A 21,179-nucleotide genomic window follows, 5' to 3' on the forward strand; every position below is an offset into this window, starting at 1 on the left:
AATGTGCTGCACTTCTTCAGGCCATAGCAGAAAAACAGAGTAAGTCTAAACAAATGTAATGTTGAGCTGTTGTATAGCACATTATCTAAAAAAACAACAAAAAAAACAACTTGATGTTGTTGCATCTCTGGAAGGGGATGATCACAATTGAACTGGAGTAAACCCACCGTCACTTAGTTACCTAGCAACATGGCAGCACGGTAATGACAAATTGATGGCTTGCAATGCTCAACACATACCTGGACCTGATGCACATCAGTGTTGCACCTCTGGCTTCGCCACAATCCAGCACTCAGCATATCAAAGTTCACTGGTCTTTCTCCGCGTTTTGGGGTCACTACTTTCACCAGTAACACGGTTTTCTTTCAGCACGAAACAGCCGCCGACTTGAGGTCTGGAAACGATGCCATAATTGAGATAAACGCATCGAAAGTCAGCAAATGATGTCCTTTACGTTGCCGTTTGTTTGGCCCTTCAGCAGAGGAAGGGGTGCGGGTATGACATGTAAAGATGAGACGAAGACAAACATCATCAGCTCGGGAGTGTTTCACAGTGATATCAACCGCCGTTTCTGCCCATGTTTACCTAAATCTGGCCACATCATTGCGCCGGAGAACCACACGCTGGATTTCCTCAATCGACAGAAAAGGCCAAAGTAGCTATAGTAACGTTAAAATGTCCTTGAATATCCAAGCTACCCTCGCAGGAGTTGGTGGTTGGGATCGTCCTAGCGAGGGAATTGAAACTGTGGCTGTGAGCTCAGTCCAGCTGCTGTCGCCCCCGTCCACAGAACCGGAAAGAGCGAAGAGCAAACAGATATAGAGCACCCGCCATCGTAAGTTGTCACTCCTCAAGTCTGAGCGGCTGCAAGACTTCACAGTCCTTTCAGGCACGACACAAAATACTGTCAAGTAACCCCAGTATAACGAGGTTTCCGGTACAATTTTCTAAATAAAAGTCTGACTTACTGCGCGTTTGAATCATAGACTATTTTTGGTTTGAAGTTGCAAACGTTAAATCGGTCCAAACACTTCTATTCCAGCGTGTCCCTACACACACGTGTCACGTTTGTTTTCTAAAACAACAATTTCACACAATATATCTATATCTATATTACGTCCAAGATGCCATACACCTAACCGCACTATGCCGATTGCACCCATCCTACAAGTGCTCTCATTTGAGACTTTATTAGGACGTTAGCCAAATCAAACAAATAAATATTGTGTGAATATATGCACACAATGAAAAGAAAAGACTCGAGTAAAGTACCTCAAACGTGTACTTAAGTACAGTAGGCCTACTACCAGTGAATGTAACTACATTTTTCAAGTAGGCCTACTATAGGCTACTTAAGTACGTATATTTGAGGTACTTTACTCGAGTCTTTTCTTTTCATGCTACTTTCTACTTCTACTCTGCTACATTTCAGAGATTTGTGGTAAATTAAGTTGCAGCACTGCGTTGCCGATGTGTGGAAGAGGAACTTCGTTGACACTGTTCTTGATTATAAAAAGGTTTATTACATCAAGGATTTCAGCATCATGACGGATCCTGCAGAACCCGGAGAGTACAAAGCCAATATGCACTCTGTCTTGCTGCAGCAAGGACATGGCTTATAAGGGGTACGTTTAGGTAACATGTTAGAGAAAGTAAATAGATGTGAGTTGGCAAGTAAAGGTCTGAGTCCCTTTGAGGTCAGAGTCTTTTTGGGGGACTCCAACACTACACATAAAATCATTGATCCCACTCAGCCCCCAATCACAGAATCACATAAAACATCCTCCACTGAGAGGAAAATCATTAAACTTACTTCACTAACACAGAGCTCATTATGTCTCAGCACATTTGAGCTTTATACAAACTTTAACCTTATAGGCTCTTCAGATACTACAGAGTAATATACTGTACTTTTTATTCCACTACATTAATCTGACAGCTTTAGTTAAGTTAGCCTACTTGTAAAGCAAGATTTTTGCACACAAAACAAATGTATAAAATACGATGTTTTATTGTAAATTAAACTACCCAACAAGTAGGCCTACGGCTGACATTATTAGCCCATTAAACACAGAAATGGTTTCATCGTTTCCAGTTTCTGGACTTTAACTTTTAGGCTACTTTATACTTTACTTAAGAAACATTTTCAATGCAGGGCTTTTACTTGTAATAGAGTATTTTTACAGTGTGGTATTAGTACTTTTACGTGATCTGAATACTTCTTCCACCAAACTACACAGCAGCCCATCATTTAGTATTTCTGAAGCATTAGTCGCCTAGCTTCCGGTGTGTGTGTCCTTTCCTCTGCTAGCTTGACGAAGCTCAGACTCTTTCTTTTCGCACAGCCATTTAGACGAGCAGTTTCGATAGTGGGGCGCCCCCTGCTGGCAGCGGAGTATATGGTCTAACCATACGGTATCGTTAGAAATTCTTTGGTGGTATCATAAGTGGTTACGTATTTATTTATACGTACAGAGGCTTTATGATAGGATGTAAAGGTACAAAGGTAAATTTATAGCAGTCGTGTTACATTCATGCACACTGGCGTGTTATAGCCTGACATGCGGTGATAGACAAACCTATTTTTACTCAGTTTACCCGTATTAATATCTTTATGTATTTATCTGCATTCATCCTGTACATGTATTGTTACGATCTAACTCAATTAGTAATAAAGTGAAGTGATTGGAGGGGGAAACATTTAAGAAAATATATTCAATTTCATATAATGGTGCATGGTGGGGACCTCAAGAAGGTCACTGATTAGATGTTGACCACAGCATCAAATTCTGCATATGCATAAAATATGAAAATGTTTCATTCATTTTTCACAACCAAACACTGCAAGAAACCTGTTCCTGATAAATTCTTGTTTAAGTTGTGCACAGCACTTCAAAGTATTTATTAAGTTTATTACTACATTAATTATACAGAATATTGTATCATTGTACTGTATCTATCAGAGAAATCGTTACCTGCATTTCTTCTTCTTCTTCTTCTTTTGTTTTTTTCTTACCAAAAAACAATGATGGCTAATCCTGAACAAAGTGAAAAGCTTTGCATACACTAGAGTTTGGATTAACTCTTTATGCAAAATCATTTTCTTTTGGACCACAAATTGACAGTTTGTAGAGTTGTAGAGATCTTTATTTCTGTTACAAATGTATAATACTGATTTCTTACAAATACTGCAGGTTGCACTGAAAAGGTAAGTCTTTTGCAAGATCCACATAAAAATGAAATAGTAACAAATTGAGAGTTAGTTTTTAATGTGAGCACTAAAGATACAATTCAAGTAATTAAAAATGAACCTCCCCCACCCGCAATTTCAGAGAGATGTCATCACAGGTCATCAGAGAGATTGTCTTTTCCTGGTGACCTACATAGTTTCCTGATTTCATTATAGTCATTGTTAAGGGAAAGAGCAGGAAGCATTACATCACAGTCCATTGTTCTGGCCATATGAAACTATTTTGCAATAAATATATAGCATTAAATGGCCATCATCATTACATTAACATGGACTTTTTCAGGAATCCGTCAGAAATGACAACAGACCCTTCTCCTTTCACAAGTGTTTGCCACTGCTTAAAGTGATAGACGCCTGCAAATAATGAAACTAATAAGGCTAAAGTTTAGGCTACTGTATTAGATTCAACAGCAATGTATTGTACAGTGTAAAGCAATGCAAAGCAATGTAAAAAGAATGTTATGTAATTAGGGTTGCAAAGGGGCAGGAATTTTCTGGTAAATTTCTGGAAACTTTCCATGGAAAGTTAAGCTGGGGACTTTTGGAAACATTCTAATTTGGAAACTTTCATGGGAATGAAACGTGGGCTATACAATTAACACACATAGGTTAATAGCAATGGGTTATGTATCCTTCCCTCCCCCCCCCAAAAAAAACCTGTATTTTAAAAACTAAATCTTGGCATGTATGTAGTAGCCTATGCTGATTACTGCATGCATGCATGTCATTGACTAATATAGGGAACTGAAGTTGCATTAAATCAGGTGGTTTTAACCAAGATTATGGTGCAAGATGGGTTTTTTTCAACTACATTTAAGTTCCCTATTATAGACTAACAGTATTATAACAAGCAATATTAAAAAAATAGCCAGTTTATTCCCATTAATTCCCGTTTAGTCCTGTCAATTCCTGTTCATTAACATATATTCCCGTTAATTCCCATGTAAAGTTTCTAACTTTGAAAATTCCCGGAATTTTGCAACCCTATATGTAATGTGCAGGGTGATTGAAAAGTTAATAAATAAAACAGCTAAGGTGTACTGTCAGGTGAAGTGGTAATCTATTATTGCATTCCATAATGCTCATGCTGATGCTCTTGTAAGTGTTAAAAGGAGGGTTCATATTATTCCATCCAAAATTCATTTTTTATTTATGAAATACTTCTCCCAGTAGACTTGAAAATTGTCTGTGTAGTTTTCTCCTTCGCAAATAATGGCGGCTGCAGTCAGCTTTGATTCACGATGGTTACAATTGATTTCATACATTTTATATGATTCCAACAGTGACGTGCAAAAAACTTCTCACTCCTGCAACATAATACACTTCACCTTTGTCCCGCTGTATATGCTCAATATGTTAAAAACTTAATTTGCACTGTGGCTGGAAAGTCTATTGAATGATGTTTCACTCCATTCAATATATTAATAGGCCATTTCCTAAAGAAGACATTTTGACATATCATAGTATAAAAGCACAGGTGTAAATAATAAAATTAATGATGGCTCAAATCTATTTAGCTGCTTTGTTTTTAAAGGCCCTGGTATTGGCTCACTTTCACACTGTCATGGCTTAGTGGGAGTTGAATAGAAAGGAGCCATTGTAAATGTTTTGACAAGTCAAAATGTCTGCCTTCAAAAAGGCATATCAACTGAAATCAACATTTCAGACATTCATAAACAACCATCATCCATATCATATATACTATAATCACCTGCATCACTCTCAATAATCAGCATCACTAAAAGGGCAAATAATCTCGTACAGCACATCTCAGATGTAGATGTGTGTGTGTGTGTGTGTGTGTGCAGCTCTTGGGAGGCTACGTATTAACACATAACATATTATGGCCATTGGCCTGACATGGCATGTGGGGTACATTTATGATGACCATAATATATTCTGACATACACAGTAACACCCTCATATAATTTACAGTGAATTACAAGTGTAGTATTCAGAGAACAGTACCGAGTACAGAAGAATAAGTACAGTATCCAGAGACTATAGTTGACTGTAGTCTTTGAATGCTCTCTTTTTATGTGCACACCACAGACAAGCAACATACAGGGCGATACTTTGGGACACCTTTGAGCTCATGTGAAATTTACAAGCATCATTTTCCACATTGCCGATACAAGTGTGTTGCATTGTGAATAATATATATATATATATATATATATATATATATATATATATATATATATATACATATATAGTAGGGCTGCACGATATTAGGAAAATATCTAATTGCGATTATTTTGACTGATTTGCAATTATGATATGATTCACGATATTGGAGGGAATGATCATTTTTGTGTCAATATTCTCATTGAAAAAAAAATATATATATATATATAAAAAATTATTGAAGTGTGATTTTTTTGCGAGGATCTGTACCAAACAAAGATGATTTGACATATATTTTGCCTTTAACAAATATTGCGCCCCCTGCGATTTGGATATTGCACTAGTTCATATTGATTAATTGTGCAGCCCTAATATATAGGCTATATATAGTTTGTTAATTAAGCCTATTATCAGGTACCGAACTTCCAAAAACGTTGAACAGGGGGATTTCGCCATTGTAAACATGGCCCTGCCAAAATTGATACCTTAAGTATATTCCAGAAAAAGCTTTTAGAGAAACTCCAATTTAAAATTGGTTTTAGTTTCCTACCTGCTAGAGTTTTGTTCACTAAACCGACACACGATGGCGACAGAGGGTCAACACAGACCATGCTATCCTGGCCACGAAGAAAAGCACGACAACTGCTGATTGGCTGACTGGTGACGGAAATGTAAAAATGAAGACTGAACATAAACATGAGCTCTACCACACGACCGTGAAACAGACATGGAAATATAATAGCCTACAGTAGAGCTATTACGTAGACTACATGGTAAGACGTTTTTGATAGAATAATTGATATTCCTTGTTTGGTGACACACAAAGTGATGTAATGCTGGCATTCACTTTATATATTTATTTAAAGAGATGTCGCGGCTTGTCCAGTTCATCAGCTGTATGTACAGTGTGTCCAGTCGGGTCATATGGAGAGGTTCTCCCAGTGTCTCTCCACTGCTAATGCCGCTCCCGTCTGGACTGACATGTGTTTTGGCAGCCGGCAAAAAGGACTTGATAGACCTTCCTGTCCTGAATGAGGACGAGCTCGAAGAGCAGTTTGTGAGAGGATCTGGACCCGGAGGACAGGCCACCAACAAAACCAGCAACTGTGTGGTGCTCAAGCACATCCCCAGTGGGATTGTTGTGAAGGTTAATCTTATTTTTAAATCCATCTGTGTACCTGTCATCACTGGTATCTATCAGTTAATGTGTAGCCTATAGATATTTGGTGAATGAATGACCCAAATCAGAGTTATGTTGTTGAATTTCAACCTCGGTAACATTATTCTTGACCATAGAAGTCTCAGTTGAAAAAACCTCACATCATAGGCTAGTACTGTAGCTGTTCTGATGCTTTTGATAATATTACATGATCTTCATCCACAGATACCCAGTTGATTGAAGGACTTCTTGTCCATGTTGACTTAAAAAGTTGAGTTTAGTCCTTTCAGTGCCCTAAAAAAAAGAGAAATTATGATAAAAGCCCCAGAACAGCTACTATGGCTACTCAAGAAGGGTGATATTTTTTTGTCAACCAAAGTTATGTGATTGATGTTAATTTAATTTATTGTACCATTCATTTCCCCTGCAGTGCCATCAAACCAGATCTGTGGATATAAATCGAAAGCGTGCTCGGGAAATTATGCGAGAGAAACTTGATGTTGTTTATAAAGGAGAACTCAGTGAAGTTCTTGTAAAGAAGAAAGAGTCTGAGCTGAGAAAACAAGAGAAGAGGAAGAAGGCAAATGAGAATCTGGAGAGAAAAAAACTCTTTAAAGAAGCGATGGCTGCAGACTCCAAACCTGGAAATGACACTGTTTGAAATGTTATAGAATGTATACTTGCATGGTTCTGTACTTTAGGCGGATTGAATAACAAAACCTGGAAAGGTACTGTCAACTGTTCTAAATCCAATTAGCCTTTTATTTGTATAGCATCTTACATGCAAAGTTGCAATACAACATACATCGCATAATACAAGACACAAGAAAAAAACGAGAAAATAAATCGAATATAATCAGATGTTGGTGATGTGTATAGTTCATCTTTCAGTGCTTGAATGGGTGTTCTCCAAAAAAAACATTAATTGGGATCATAGACTGTAAATATGATTGGGATATATGCTTTAGTAAAAGCTGCAGTATGTACCTGTAGGTGTTATTTGATGACGTAGATACATGGCTACTGTATTTCTTTAATTTTAGCATTTGATGACATCATTTATCATCCCTCATTTCCTGTAAATTGTTAGTGTTAAGTTGTAGCCTCCGTTTCACACTAGAGCATTTCCTGCTGGCTCATTTAATGTTGAAAACACAGATCAACAGAAGTCAACATTATTACAGTGGCAGCGCTAATGATTTTAACGGGATAATTTATAGCACATTAGCCCAACGTTATCACTAGATGTCATCAAAAGCTGTCTGATCTAAACCTCTTGGGCTAAACATAAAATACTTGACCTGTCTATGCCACTGTCTCTCACAGTCTCACTCTCAAGACTCTCACAGTCTGAAAAAACTAAATTATTTTCTCCTTGAAACATGGGACCCACACCTTTTTGCTTTAGATTTCAAGTATGGTTGAAAATTATGATAGGCTACATGCTGTAAATTGATTTTTATGTATTACCTGTGCTTAGGTAATGTCATAGGACATTGAACATTTTACTGATTGAATCATGCTTTTCTTTCTGTTCAGTATTTTATATAAAACACATTGCTGTATGCCGAACATTTATTATATATAATATAATTTTATATATCTATATATATAATATTATGAATAATAATAATTATTATTATAGTAGAGTTTGTGGTGGGGCACATGTCTGACTGAGAGGTCAGCCTTTATAGAGTTGTGGCCATAAACTGTTATAGTCAATGGTTGCAGCCAATGAGAGAACTACTTTCATGCTCGTGCCTCTCCTGCCCGGACGAATCAGCCAATGAGAGATGCATTACGGATTTTAAATCCACCAGGCTCAGTCTCACGCACTATTTCACAGTGTAGCTAGTGGTCTGATGTTTGTCGTTGCAGAAGCAGTGAATTAGCTAAGCACAGTGAGGACACAGAGGGCTAAATTGAATAAACTCCTCGTCCATTGAATGTTATTCTGGGAACGGACATGGCAAAAGGTAAACTTGTTAATGTGTTTCATGTGTCGTTTCAGTAATGGTTGCATGTCACACAAGCTACTCTAATGTGTAACGTTAACGTTAGCTAGCAAGGGTAAACAGAGGACCCCCTTTTTAAATACACGATAGCTAGTTAATGTTACCGTTAGCTAAAGTTTACTAATAAAAACTCCCCGGTAATGGTCGGTTTGTATAATGTCGGGTGAATTAGACAGCAGTGCTTACATGTATTTATTTCCATGTTTATAAAAGGGAAGAGAAGTGTGCTGAGAACCGATAAAAAGCCCGAGGACACTGTTCAACATAAAGTCAACTCACGGAAGGAGACAAAGGAAAATAATCCTGCAACTAACAAGGTATGTTTTAATTGTTTGGTTTTACGCTTTTGTTTTCGCGACTAAAGTAAGAAAATCACATTAGGTGATGTTAAACCCACCACCCGGAAGGCAACGTTACTGTTACAGGGGGGTCCTACCTCACCCTGGCTGGCGTCGTAGCAACAGATGTTACCAAAAGCCAGTATTGAGCACTCCAAACGGTAAGGTTTAGGTGTAGTAAGAAAGTATAACGTTACCTATACACCATAGTTATTGTTAGGGTTTAGAGCTAAAACTTGAAGTTAACGTTAAGGATGTCAAGATGTTTCATTGTCGCTAGAGAAATTGTTTAATGACCAGCAGCACATATACACTGGCATTGTACAAAGTTGACTTACAGTGAGCTACAAGGAGATATATATATATATATATATATATTTTTATTTATTTTTTATTTCTCTACACCGCTTTATTAATGTACTATCCAATAATTATTATACATACTCTTGCCAATCAGACATGGTACTGTTAACGTGGAGATGTTTATCATTCCTGTGTTAGAGTTGGCAGGCAGAGCAGTGAAGTCTTCATCAGCTAGCAATCTGTTGACACGGTTTTCTGTTGGATCCAATGCGCTTTTTAAGGGGAAAAAAAAAAGTTTTTGCACAGAGCATCGCTGAACATGTGCACCTATCTTCTAACTTTGAAGCACCTTGAATTCACATGCATGTTGGGAGCAGAAATAAAGACATTTAATACAGTCTGTACTAGCTGCATGGTTCTAAACACAGCCTCATAAAATATGACCTTATTATATCTCCTCAGATTTAGCTGAATGTTCATACAAGTCTTTAGGTTTACTTCTGTGAATGGTAGTGTTTTTAATTTTATTTTTTTGCCAAGGTAGATAATAATTATTTTTGCAGGACTGCGTAGGCACAGTGCAGTCATTTTTCCAGAGTCTACGGAGTCCAACCAAACCTAGATCCCCTCTGAGCGACAATTCAAGCATGCTGATCCAAGAAGGAAATGAATCTGATGCAACTAATCCTGACACGTCAAAGTTTAAAAAAGGCGAGTACCTAATTTAATTTTAAAACTGTTCAAATTAACTAATCTGAAATGCTGTTTTGTCATTTCTGTCTGCATGTGATCTCCCAGCTATTTTGCTGTAATCCGTATGTTGACCGAATGGTCAGCAAATCAACATGTACCACAAACAAAGTCTGGTGCATGTGAATGGTAGCAGTGTTCACTGACCCACTATCTTATGACACAACCTAACTTGTTTTCACTCTCTTGATTTAAGGCCAAATGTTTAGGGCAGCTGTCAATTTTATTCTTTGTTTCCTCCTCATTTTAGACATGCTTAATGAAATAAAATCTGAGAGTTGTGAGTCTAAAGACCAGAAGCCTGAAATGGCTCGTCACAGTCATGGGATCAGAGAGCAAGGCCCTGACCAACTTGAGCAAAAAGAGTCCACAACACACACAAATGGCAGGTCTGCAGCAGACGTCAAACTTTCAGCATCCAAGCCTCGAAGTAGAACTGGTCGAAAACTCAGAGCAAAAAAGTGAGTGCAGTAAGACATGTCAGTTAAAAAGAAGAAAAAAAATAAGACTCCGAAAGCTACAGAATCATGATATCTCATTACTTTTGATAATGTTTCTCTTTTCAGGACAGAGGACAAAACTTCCCAAAACAGAAAGGTGACGGACTATTATCCCATCAGACGGAGTAACAGAAAAACTAAAGCAGAGTTAAAGGTCGGTGTATGAAAAATGCTTTTTGTGGTTTGTACTACTAACCGTTAATAAAAGAAAGCCTTTTCCACAAAGTTAACACGTCATTTTGTATCTGCAGTTAAGATATTTATAATTTCCTTTTTTTTTTTGCTTATTTATTTTTTGTGAGGATATAAGGATTATGCAACTCTACTATAACAGAAAGTTTGACTTTGACCCAATAACATTTAAATTGTGAACAGAGTGAAGAACACAGACACATTGATGACCTGATAAAGAATGACATTGAAGAAGGACTGCAGGTAACATTCAATAGTTTAAATGTACGGTGCCCCAAATGTGTTTGACACATTTCACTATGTATTTAATAACATTAAAGTTATTAAATACATAGTGCTCCCATTACCAATCTGATGTTCGCTAATGTGCACAAAGCACAGCAATGATCAGGCAACAGAGTAGCACATTGTAGAGTTCTCGACTACCCTTCAATATGGTAAAGCCATTTCTATAAGTAGAAAAAATATATATATTTTTAGTAACAGAATTTATCAGTGGTCTTTAATGGCATAATTCTATACTTTAGATCACTGTAGGCATTTGCAATATTTTCTGTAGATCAGTAATCAGCATGAAAGAGAGGCAAATGTATTTTTATTTTCTCAAACAATTTCTCCGTAATCTAATCAGTCAGTGATTAATACTTGGTAGTTGCTAATTTTGACAATCACTAACCACAATGTTATACATTAAATATTGTTGAAAGTAGTTGTAAAGCAACCCCTGCACCATTACTAACTCAGTGAAATTTCACACGTTGTTGCTTTTGAATGTCGACAGATCAAACACATAGAAGGAAAAGGAAGAGGGATATTTGCTGTCAAGAGCTTCAAAAAGGGAGAGTTTGTCGTGGAGTACCATGGAGATCTACTGGAACTAGCTGAGGCTAAAATAAGAGAGGCCCAGTATGCTCAGGATCCTAAAAAAGGCTGTTACATGTACTACTTCCAGTATCAATCCAAAACGTACTGGTAAGTCCAAATGTCACCATTCTGAAACATGATTGATGCTGGGTTTCACTTATTTTGTTTTCTTTCTTCAATTTGTTAACTGGGTTAAGATGTGTTAAGATTGCAGTAGGCTTAAAAATTAAACATTTTCTTGACTTCAGTTTGGATACCTGTCTTGTGTTTTTAATGACAGTAAATCGTTATTTGTTTCCGTGTTAGTGTGGACGCTACAGAGGAAACGAGCCGTCTTGGAAGACTGATCAACCACAGTAAAACTGGAAACTGCCAAACTAGGCTGCACCCCATCGACGGTACCCCTCATCTGATTTTGGTGGCTTCCAGAGACATCAAAACAGAGGAAGAGCTGCTGTATGACTACGGTGATCGGAGTAAAGCCTCAGTCTTGGCTCACCCTTGGCTCAAATACTGAATCCTCAACCACAAATGTTCATATTTTAGATGAATTGGTGCGGTCCTGTTCAGCGTTCTGTAAAAGACGCTATAGATGAGTAGTCCTCAACATGCTTTTTTATTAAGTATAAAAAAAATACTTTTGTTTTAAATTGGGGCTAATGCATCAACTCATGAGTGTATTTTTGCAACTGTTTTTTATCATGGTTTTATTTTTTTAATCTAATTGTAGCAGACTGATGCAAGCTTGAAGGGCATTTCTCCTCATGGGGTTTCCTTTTGCAATGAATATAATTGACAATTGAATTTTCCTATTGTAAATTATTAACTGTGCTGTAAATTAAGGAATAAAACAGTTTTCATTCCAACTGTGGCATGGTTAATGGTGAAGATCCGAGGCATAAATGAAATATGGTGCTCTAAGATGACAGTCTCCGCCGCTTATTTTGGGCATTTTTTATCTTAATTAGATACCTTGCAGTCTGAAAACGGACAGGAAATGTGGGGATAAGGGGGCATAGCATGCAACAAAGGTCCTCGGCTGGAAGGGATCCTAGAATGTTGTAGTTAAATGGTATGCGCCTTAACCCATAAGCTAGCCAATGTCATTTTTTGCATCCACCCCACACTGCAGTTTAAGAAAGCTTTCATATTGCAAAGGAGTTGCGAGACTGAAATGCAAGTGAGGATAAAAATGTATGTCAGATGTTGTGACTGTTCACAGTGCATATTGTCTTTCAACTACATTTCCATTGCATGCCAGAGCAACAACAACTCTTCTTTATTTGATAGCGGATAGTTTAGAGTGGCAGAAAATGTGTTTAGGATTACTGGATGCACCTTAAAGACTTAATTTTGATTTATAAAATTACATTTTAAAGCTTATAAATAACTTAATTTTGAGTGATTGCATTCATAATCTCCAACACTAGTTAGATAATACTTTCCAGTTTAATTTAATATCTTCACCAAACCTTCCATGTATTATATATTTCTACTACAGAAACGCTATATTACTATCAACCATCATATGTTCAAATTTCCAGTATAAAAGAGTGTTTTGTTAGATTGACACAAGACATTGTAAAAAAAAAAAAAAAACTAATTCAATATAAAAGTGGTTACATGATGAGAAAAATGTGCTGACAAATCCAGTTTGTCTTCTACGTGGTCCGTTCTTATGAAAGGTTTTTCTTATTTTCGCCTGAATGAAAACCTATAAACAGAAAGGGTCCAGAGTTAGTTTAAGGAGTTTCTTCCTAAGCGTTGTGGAGTGAACATGGAACAGACAAGTAAAACTGCCCAGTGCGAAAAAGCAACATTGTGTCATGGCAGACTGTAATTACTGATGGCTGCAGTAGTTTGGCAGACACACTTCTTTTTCCAACTTCTCTCTTTCTCTCCTTCAGCACTCACGGAAACATCCTCAGCAATGCATCAGCATGAATTCATTCGGTCACAAGTATATCATTAGGAGACAGGAGACAGACTGTGAGAACAATCTTCCTGCTAGCTTACTTCAACATCATGTGGTTGCTGATGACATTTATCTTGAAACCTTGCCATCTGAGGTAAACAGCCTAAAACAATAAATGTTACTTCCCCTACGTCTTTCAGATCACTTCTTTGCTGTCTGCACTTTCATACTACTGTATTCAGTAAAGCAATCCATCCTATTACTCACAGTTTTCCTATGGTTGTCTTCTCTTCTTTTGCATGATTTGTCGTGGCTGGTCTGTGCTCTGTAGCTTCTGGTGTTTCCAGATCCACCTCCACCATGGCTGGTTCAGCCTGTGGCAGAATCCCACTGCACAACATAGTAGAGCTTTATAGTCACTGAAACTGTTTTACGTGAAGGTGTCCTACATCAAAAATCCACACCATCAAGTTGAAGTCATACATGAGATTGAATGTATCTCTTTCTCTTCAAAACTAGAAACAGTGTTATCAAAAAGATCAAAGTAGCAATGAAATTGGAGGCTAATTTCAGCTTTATAACAGCACAGGTCATCTACATCTAAACTCTCCTATGTAGTTTTATACAACAGCCTTGCATTAAATCCTGTATTAACCAAGCTTATAATGTTCACGTGTGTTGACATTGTGTCAAAGAGGTGTTGATTTAGCTATATGGTCATTATTGAGGATGTAGTTAGTGTTGTGTTGTAATTGGATAAGACCTTATTAATGGGATTCAATTGCTAGGCAACAGCCTGGCCCCTTGTTAACTTCCTGTCAGTTGATGTCACATACACTGCAACAGGAAATCAACTTGGGGCCATTTAGAATGTTTATGTTTACAACTGTGGAATGGTCTACAGTAAGGTGTTTCTAATGCTGTCTTCCTCATGTAACTCACGCATGTAAATGGAGATGGACAACATACAACATAATGCACGTATATTGCAAAAGAGGTGACATGAATTAAAAAAACACTTTTTCTCCCATCTTAAAGTAGACTTTAGTAACTCGCCTCTTGTAGAGCTGAAGCTCCTCCTGAGCCACCATGAGCTGAGCTTTGAGCTGGTTCCTCTCCTGCAGGACCTCCTTCAGCTCCTGCATGGTGAAGCGCGGTCTATTGGGGTCTGTGAGGTCCACCAGCAGCTGGTTTGGTCCCGCTGTTTGCTGTAATGGCAGACAGGAAAGCATCTCTAAACGTCCACTTTATGTCTGACAATTCATTCAACTGTAGCTCCATGACTGACTCACCGTGCCCTGCCCAGAGGAGCTCTCCTTGATGATCCTGTCCAGTTCACTCTTCAGATTGTCCCGCTCCATTTTCAGCTCCTCCAGAGACAAGTTGTACTTGTTAACCAAAGTTTCGAACATTTCCAACACACGCACTATTCTGAACTGTAAATCCGACACTTCTTCCCCCGTGCTGCTTATTTTCAATAAATCTCGTCCGATTACATACGAAATGTCATACACATCCTCAACCGTGAGCTCAAACGCGTCCTTCTCGAAAGCCAGAGCGGGCGACGACTCTTCGCCGAACTCCATGACGGAACGATACGACTCCTGACAAAAAGTCAGAATAAGGTTAACTTTTCTACTCTACTATCCGCAATTCTCTATAAAAAAAAAAATAGCAATAGCACTTTCTTTGTTTTTGTCTTGGGTTCAACACTTTTACTGGCAGAAGGTAACAAACTTCCAGAGCAACAGCACTTCCCCCATCACTCATCCACCAATAACGTGACTCGCTGGACTGCAGAGGAGGGCAAAGTATCCTAGCGACAGGTGAGTACAAAGATCGTTTATGACTCAAGATGACTCCCTCAACCATGTCCATCCGTGAACGCGGGCCTTTTTTAACGTTACAGAATCAGGTGAGAAAGCACGTGATTTGACTTTGTTGTAGTCTATTTTTCTCTTGTTTCACCTCTATTTAATGTTTACTTTCTCTATTTATCTGTACTTATTTATGTCCTTGTGCTGCTTCAACACCTGAATTTCTCCTCTGGTTTTTCAATAAAGGCTTATCTTCTATTATTTTCTATTTATTAAGAGTGAAATGACCAAGTAAAGATTCTTGCCTACACAAAATATGATCTAATACTATAAACTTTCGAAATGTATTGGACATAAACACAACATACATCTAGTACATTTGTCTTAGCCATATTAGTATTTGATAACACAATTACAACATTCAAAAGATGAAAAATAAAACTTTATTAGTTTATTCTGAACAAGCATTATTTTTTACAAATGCAACCAAGCACATATTGTTAGGGCTTTTTAAAAAAAAAAAAATTTATACAGTACTCATTGTTGGAATAGATGTACTGGTCGTACTGGTCTTTTACCAGTTTACCAGATTGTACTGGTGTTAACCACAGTGTGGTGCCCCACTGTAGTGCTCCAAGTGTACATCATAAATGCTTGCTCTTATGGGAATTACTGGAATTGTTGGGTCTTTGTAAATTATAGTGTGGTTTAGACCTACTCAATCTGTGAAGTGTCTCGAGATAACTCTTGTTATGATTTGATACTATAAATAAAATTGAACTGAATCTTTTTTATCAATTCAGGGGACTAAGCACATTGTCTCAAACAGTCTCTTAGTGGAAAACAGAGGCACATAATCATTCAACTCCATTGATGTACCTTCAAACCCCACTCAAACACTTAACAATTTGTTATATAATCAGATACATTTTAACATAATGTATACATAAATGACACAAGATGTCCCATTTATAGGTCTTCTAGCAGCTGGACCCATTCTCAACACCTGGTGTCATTATTCAGAGAATGTTAAGGAACTCAAACTCAATTCATACTCTGGGCAATGCAGTGACACAATTTCTGTATTTGGATCAAGCAATGTAGAGTGGACATTGGGTGCTAGGTTTTTTGACATTACAGCAGCATGTGCAGGATTACACCTAATGAAGTACAACTTTTTCATCGTAATATATAAAGTGTGGCACTGACAGGTAGCTTTTTATGTAGCCATTGAGAGGTCATAAATATACATAAGAATGTCCAGGTATGGACATTTTTCTAATATTTTAACTACTTAGGTTCATTTAAAGCTCTTACTAAGTTAGCTAATATGTAGTCTGGCTTACCGGATGTACAATACTGGGATAAAGCCTGACATTTGGCATGTCTCTAAAGCATTATGCGGTGTAGCCAGATCATACTCCAGCGCTGACACAACGCTGTGAAGACAGGTCTGGCTTTGCAAGACTAGCTAAAATGCTACCAAAATGTATTGCAAAAGTTGACACCAGTAATGATAACAGTGGTTCATTTACCATCACTGGCATTAACTAAGTATCATTTTCATTGTCGATTAATCTGCTGATTATTTTCTCCATTAGTTGTTGGTCTATAAAATGTCAGATAGTGAAAAATGTCTTGTTTTTCTTCACAACTTAAAGATATTCGGTTTACTGTCATAGAGGATTGTGGTGAAAAATAAGAGCAATAATACAATTAAAACTCAAGTTCATACGAAGAAAAGTCTTCTGATTGGCATCAATGTGGGGTCGTCTGAAATCAATCCGGCTGCCACCATCGGCATTATAGCAGTGAAGATCCTGTCCAAAGATGAAAATGGAAATGGTGACATGATGAAACGGAGACAGGAGGGACATTTAGAATTAGAGAAAAAACACAAAAAGAAGGAGAAGCATTGTTGTGATCATCACTATTATATGTTTTGTGACCCTCAGTAGTGACACTCACCATTGACGCCTCACATGAAAACAGGCGCTATTTGTTTTACAGATTCTTATACAATCTGTTAAGTATGTTGATCTGATGATGTTTGTTTGACACATTATGATGATATATTACACCAATGGAGTATGACCAAAAGTGTGCGAGAGTCATGTCAAATTTCAATTACTCACAAGCGTCTAATTCCTGATTCGGCCAGATCAGTGGAACTGGAGCATGGTGGAGGAGACGGGGGACAAACAATGGAGCTGATGTCATCCCCAAACTCCTCACTGATGGGTATGGAAGAGCGTTATGTCCAGTTGAGATTAATCAAAACCTAATATTTGAAACAAAATGTACCTTTTGTAATATGCCAGCTCTTCATGTAGCACGAACACTTGGGCCTTGAGTTCATTCTTCTCCTGCAGGACGTCCCGCAGCTCCTGCAGGGTGAAGCAAGGTTTGTCTGACTCCTGCTCTGGCTCTGTCTCAGCTGACACCTTCTGCAGTCAAAACACACATTCAGCATTTCTCTCGAGCATGGGGGTTAAACTGAAACATATTTCTGCCAGAGTGGTAATTTATGTATAACAGTTAACAGCAGAAACGCACAATGAAAGAAAGCAATGCGACAATAAAATAGGGAAAGAAGAACACTGCCAGTTTTTTTTAATATATTTTGCAAATGTTTCATGGGGTAGGGAATGTATCCAACACGTTTGTAAGGCCTTAGGGACACAACAGCACGACAGAGTGAGCATGCTATTGTTAATGTAAATAGTCTTATAGTGGGCCTCTGCTATAACAGTCAAAGTGTGTAACCAGTGGTACCAGTAAAAATGCTGTTGTGTCCTCGTCTTCGTCACCCTCTTCCTCATTATTTTCTCTCTTTGATGACCCTGGGAGAAGGCAAGGACTCTTAAAGTAGTTTGCCAGGAAGCCAGGTTCCCCTCCACACTCCACCCACACTGAATTTGGTTCGGAGTTAGATGCCGAAGACTGAATTGGTAACACAAAACATCCACTTAGGCACTAGAACATTACAAAGAAACTATGGCCTAATTATATTTATGGTTTACAGCGTTCTGAAGATAAGTCATTTTTCTTTTTCCTACCGTCATCTGTGGTGATGTAGGTGGTGACATCCCAGATCTGGTAAGAGAGGTTTCTTCTATATCAGTGACCTCTCTCTCCAGTTCCCACCCTCGGAGCTCCTTTCTCAGCCTCGCGACCTCCAGCTGCAGAGCCCCCAGCTCCTGCTGCCGTGCCTGGGCTGCAGCTTCCAGCTCAGCCCTCTGCTGGATCAGTGCCTTTCCCTGAGCCTCCATCACTCCTATCCTGTGACGAAGGTCCTGGTTGATTCTTATTAGCCGATGTTGCTGCATCTGGAGCTAGAGTTAAGGAAATGTTTTTTAAGACTTCTGGTCAAGGAAGGTAAATTGTAGACTGATGTAAAAAGATTGTCAGGTGCCAGTATGTGCTGTATATGGTATAAATCCTCACGGCCTCAACATCCTCGTTTTTTAGTGTCAGCTCATGGTCTTTAGCCCGGATTTCATCCCTCTGCTTATCCACCAAGTCTTTCAGCTTATTCATCATCTGCCTCTCCTTCTCTGACATTCCTGTGGATATCATAAAAAAGCACAGAAAAACCGTTCCCACATGCAACATCAATGCAATCTAAAAGTAGGATTTTATTTATTTTACTTCTTTACCATTCATTTCTTACCATCCACTTAGCCATCAATTTTCACTTGTGCCCAACAGCAACCCTTTCAATACATTTACAGTGACCAAATAAAGCATCATCCATGATGAGAATGAAGTGCAATGCGTTTTGCAGGCGACTCTAAAATCTAAATATAAACATAACATCAAAACAGAACAAACCCTTTTTGCAATTGCATTACCACATAACAATGCAAATGCTAATTTTTTTTTTTAAATAAGTGAAAATGTTCACTGTGATGGATTACATTATCTCAAACACATTTCACGTCTGCAAGTTGATTGTCACACTGTACCAGAATGAAGTAAAACTAATGGCTGACTAACTATATTAAAGCATATGTTACACCATGAATGAATGTCCATGAATTTCCAAACAAATAATGTGCCAGTGAGCAGAGTGATCATATCATGTAGCACCCATTTATTTGGATGTACATGTTTATAAGCAGTGGGTGTACTGTGGCCCCGGCAGTATTGTAAGTATAGCTGCAGCCACCATTAAAGTCTCATGCAAGAGCAATATGGTCTGGTCTGCTTCAAAAATAGTCTCCTTCACAAGCTCCTGACTGCCTCTCTTCACAGCCTCCTTTTTATGACAACATGCAAGCATGCAGCATATACTGTAGAATCCCATGTGACTATGTAGGGTAAATATGTGTAACGTACAGCAGATGGTTAATCAGCGCAACACAAATCTGCAGTGAGCAGCACACATTTGGAACATAAATCTGATCTGTACTGGAACTCTCAGCCAAGACCAAACTAATTTAGTATCCAGAGTCATCACAAGATACTGTACAACACAACATGCATGGCAAGACTTCAAACAGCAACGAACAGCAGACCATGCAGTGATGTAATTAGTAGTAGTTATTATACTATATACTATGTACTTAATACACTTACATACATTTACCATTTGTATATTTTACATTCCCTTAATATTTTTCACACTAGACTGTTTTTGTTCATCCGCATCAGTACATTCCTGTGACCTATGCCTTTAATGCCTGGCTGCAAACCCAATGCCCTTTGGGATAATATAAGTTGAAATTGATACAGATCAACTGACAATTCACTCATCACTATCTACTATAATCACCATATAGAGATGAACTGATCTATAAGATGCTGTGGCACAAAAACTGAGTTGGTAGCCTGCTGTTACTGAAATAATGAAAACTGATAGAGAAAACACTTAATTTAAAAAAAAATTAAATTGACAAAAAACTGTATTTACTTTGGCTCGGAAAAGTCATAACTAATACCCGATCCGCTTAATAATGTAAATATTGGCATAGATACCAATCCATCGTATTAGATTGGTGAGTCCCTATAATCATATCATTTGAAATGAAACATTTCATGAGGTTAGTCCTTCAGAAACTTCAGGAAAAAAATACATTAAAAAAATTACATCTATATGTAATATATATATGATATAAATATGTTAAAAGAAAATACTGTTTTTTCTTTTCCAATGAAATTTCTTGCAACCTTTCAAAAACCCATCAGATGAACCCGTTGCTGCAGACAACCTACCCTCCTGTTTCTGCAGGTCTTCCTCTGTGACAGGGGACTCTTTGAGAGAGAGGCTTACTAACAGCCCCTTGTTCTCGGCCTGAAGCTGGGTGATTTGAGAGAGCAGGTCCTGGACTTCTCCTCGCCATACATCCTCCACCAACTCCAACTCCTGAACATAAGAGATAAAAACAGAAAAGAAACAGGGAAAACACAAGCACAGTCAGGTGCTGCACAGAGTACTCGGTATTTGATTGAAAAGGGTTGATATAGCTGGGTGAATATGAGGGCATGACAAAGGCAACAACAACTCACTTCAGATTTTGTAAATTTTTTTCTAAAATCCATATAGTGTCATTATTACTCAGTTTTGTTGTTATCATAAATGATTTGAAGTTGTACGTGTAGGTGAGTTCATTAAAGGTGTGCTGTAAATTAAAAAAAACAGTAATGTGAAGTGTAAAGTAACCACAAATGAATTAATTCCCTAATAACTTCCCTAATCATTTGTGTAGAGTAGTACTGTATTGTATTATGTAGGATAGTTTACTCCACTACTACTAATTAAATGTAATAAAGTATATCATAATATATATATATATATATATATATATATATATATATAATATAAAACTATCACAAATACTGCTTAATTGATTAACTGATGAATCAGTTAGTGACTGCCAGAAAATTTATGAATGATAGTTGATTAATTGTTCAGCAATTTAAAGATGAAAAGTCTTCTGCTTTTCT

At 37.7% G+C, this 21,179-nt stretch overlaps 5 protein-coding genes across 13 annotated transcripts in view; 2 read left to right on the forward strand and 3 right to left on the reverse strand.

Moving 5' to 3' along the window:
- The window catches only part of LOC144518252 (membrane-associated phosphatidylinositol transfer protein 2-like), a 44,138-nt gene extending 43,257 nt beyond the window's left edge, over positions 1 to 881 (reverse strand). For 4 of the 5 annotated variants that reach the window (XM_078250775.1, XM_078250779.1, XM_078250774.1 and 1 more), the window contains exon 1: positions 240 to 881. The gene's annotated coding sequence lies outside the window, so the exon portion shown is untranslated. The remainder of the gene's footprint in view (positions 1 to 239) is intronic. The other variant, XM_078250776.1, reaches the window with a different exon arrangement.
- A 5,160-nt stretch (positions 882 to 6,041) lies between these two features.
- Positions 6,042 to 7,397, forward strand: mtrfr (mitochondrial translation release factor in rescue). Of its 2 annotated transcripts, XM_078250789.1 has the most exons (3): positions 6,042 to 6,150; positions 6,244 to 6,524; positions 6,967 to 7,397. In XM_078250789.1, the coding sequence occupies exons 2-3, from the start codon at positions 6,246 to 6,248 to the stop codon at positions 7,195 to 7,197; spliced, it is 510 nt and encodes a 169-aa protein (XP_078106915.1). In that variant the 5' UTR covers positions 6,042 to 6,150; positions 6,244 to 6,245; the 3' UTR covers positions 7,198 to 7,397. The 2 variants fall into 2 exon arrangements, with proteins under 2 accessions (XP_078106915.1, XP_078106916.1); XM_078250790.1 differs by having other exon boundaries at positions 6,042 to 6,524.
- A 961-nt stretch (positions 7,398 to 8,358) lies between these two features.
- Positions 8,359 to 12,364, forward strand: kmt5ab (lysine methyltransferase 5Ab). 2 transcript variants are annotated; one of them, XM_078250785.1, is made up of 8 exons: positions 8,359 to 8,512; positions 8,765 to 8,868; positions 9,756 to 9,903; positions 10,193 to 10,403; positions 10,509 to 10,596; positions 10,818 to 10,877; positions 11,416 to 11,606; positions 11,805 to 12,364. In XM_078250785.1, the coding sequence occupies exons 1-8, from the start codon at positions 8,503 to 8,505 to the stop codon at positions 12,013 to 12,015; spliced, it is 1,023 nt and encodes a 340-aa protein (XP_078106911.1). In that variant the 5' UTR covers positions 8,359 to 8,502; the 3' UTR covers positions 12,016 to 12,364. The 2 variants fall into 2 exon arrangements, with proteins under 2 accessions (XP_078106911.1, XP_078106912.1); XM_078250786.1 differs by lacking the exon at positions 10,818 to 10,877.
- On the reverse strand, positions 11,213 to 15,198 carry rilpl2 (Rab interacting lysosomal protein-like 2). The gene is made up of 4 exons (XM_078250788.1): positions 14,706 to 15,198; positions 14,470 to 14,621; positions 13,681 to 13,803; positions 11,213 to 13,212 (listed from the first exon to the last, which is right to left on the reverse strand). The coding sequence occupies exons 1-4, from the start codon at positions 14,997 to 14,999 to the stop codon at positions 13,191 to 13,193; spliced, it is 591 nt and encodes a 196-aa protein (XP_078106914.1). The 5' UTR covers positions 15,000 to 15,198; the 3' UTR covers positions 11,213 to 13,190.
- Positions 15,199 to 15,654: 456 nt separating this feature from the next.
- Positions 15,655 to 21,179, reverse strand: part of LOC144518254 (RILP-like protein 1) — a 6,945-nt gene continuing 1,420 nt past the window's right edge. Inside the window, exons 2-8 of one of the 3 annotated variants that reach the window (XM_078250783.1) lie at positions 20,448 to 20,598; positions 18,678 to 18,796; positions 18,290 to 18,559; positions 18,006 to 18,173; positions 17,535 to 17,677; positions 17,366 to 17,464; positions 15,655 to 17,050 (exon numbers count right to left, since the gene is read on the reverse strand). In XM_078250783.1, the coding sequence (XP_078106909.1) occupies positions 16,960 to 17,050; positions 17,366 to 17,464; positions 17,535 to 17,677; positions 18,006 to 18,173; positions 18,290 to 18,559; positions 18,678 to 18,796; positions 20,448 to 20,598 (1,041 nt within the window). In that variant the 3' untranslated portion in view covers positions 15,655 to 16,959. Of the gene's footprint in view, positions 17,051 to 17,365; positions 17,465 to 17,534; positions 17,678 to 18,005; positions 18,174 to 18,289; positions 18,566 to 18,677; positions 18,797 to 20,447; positions 20,599 to 21,179 lie in introns of all 3 variants that reach the window. The other 2 variants (XM_078250782.1, XM_078250784.1) reach the window with 2 other exon arrangements.

This window comes from Sander vitreus, chromosome 5 (assembly GCF_031162955.1).
Source record: "Sander vitreus isolate 19-12246 chromosome 5, sanVit1, whole genome shotgun sequence".
In the NCBI taxonomy this organism is placed as follows: domain Eukaryota; kingdom Metazoa; phylum Chordata; class Actinopteri; order Perciformes; family Percidae; genus Sander; species Sander vitreus.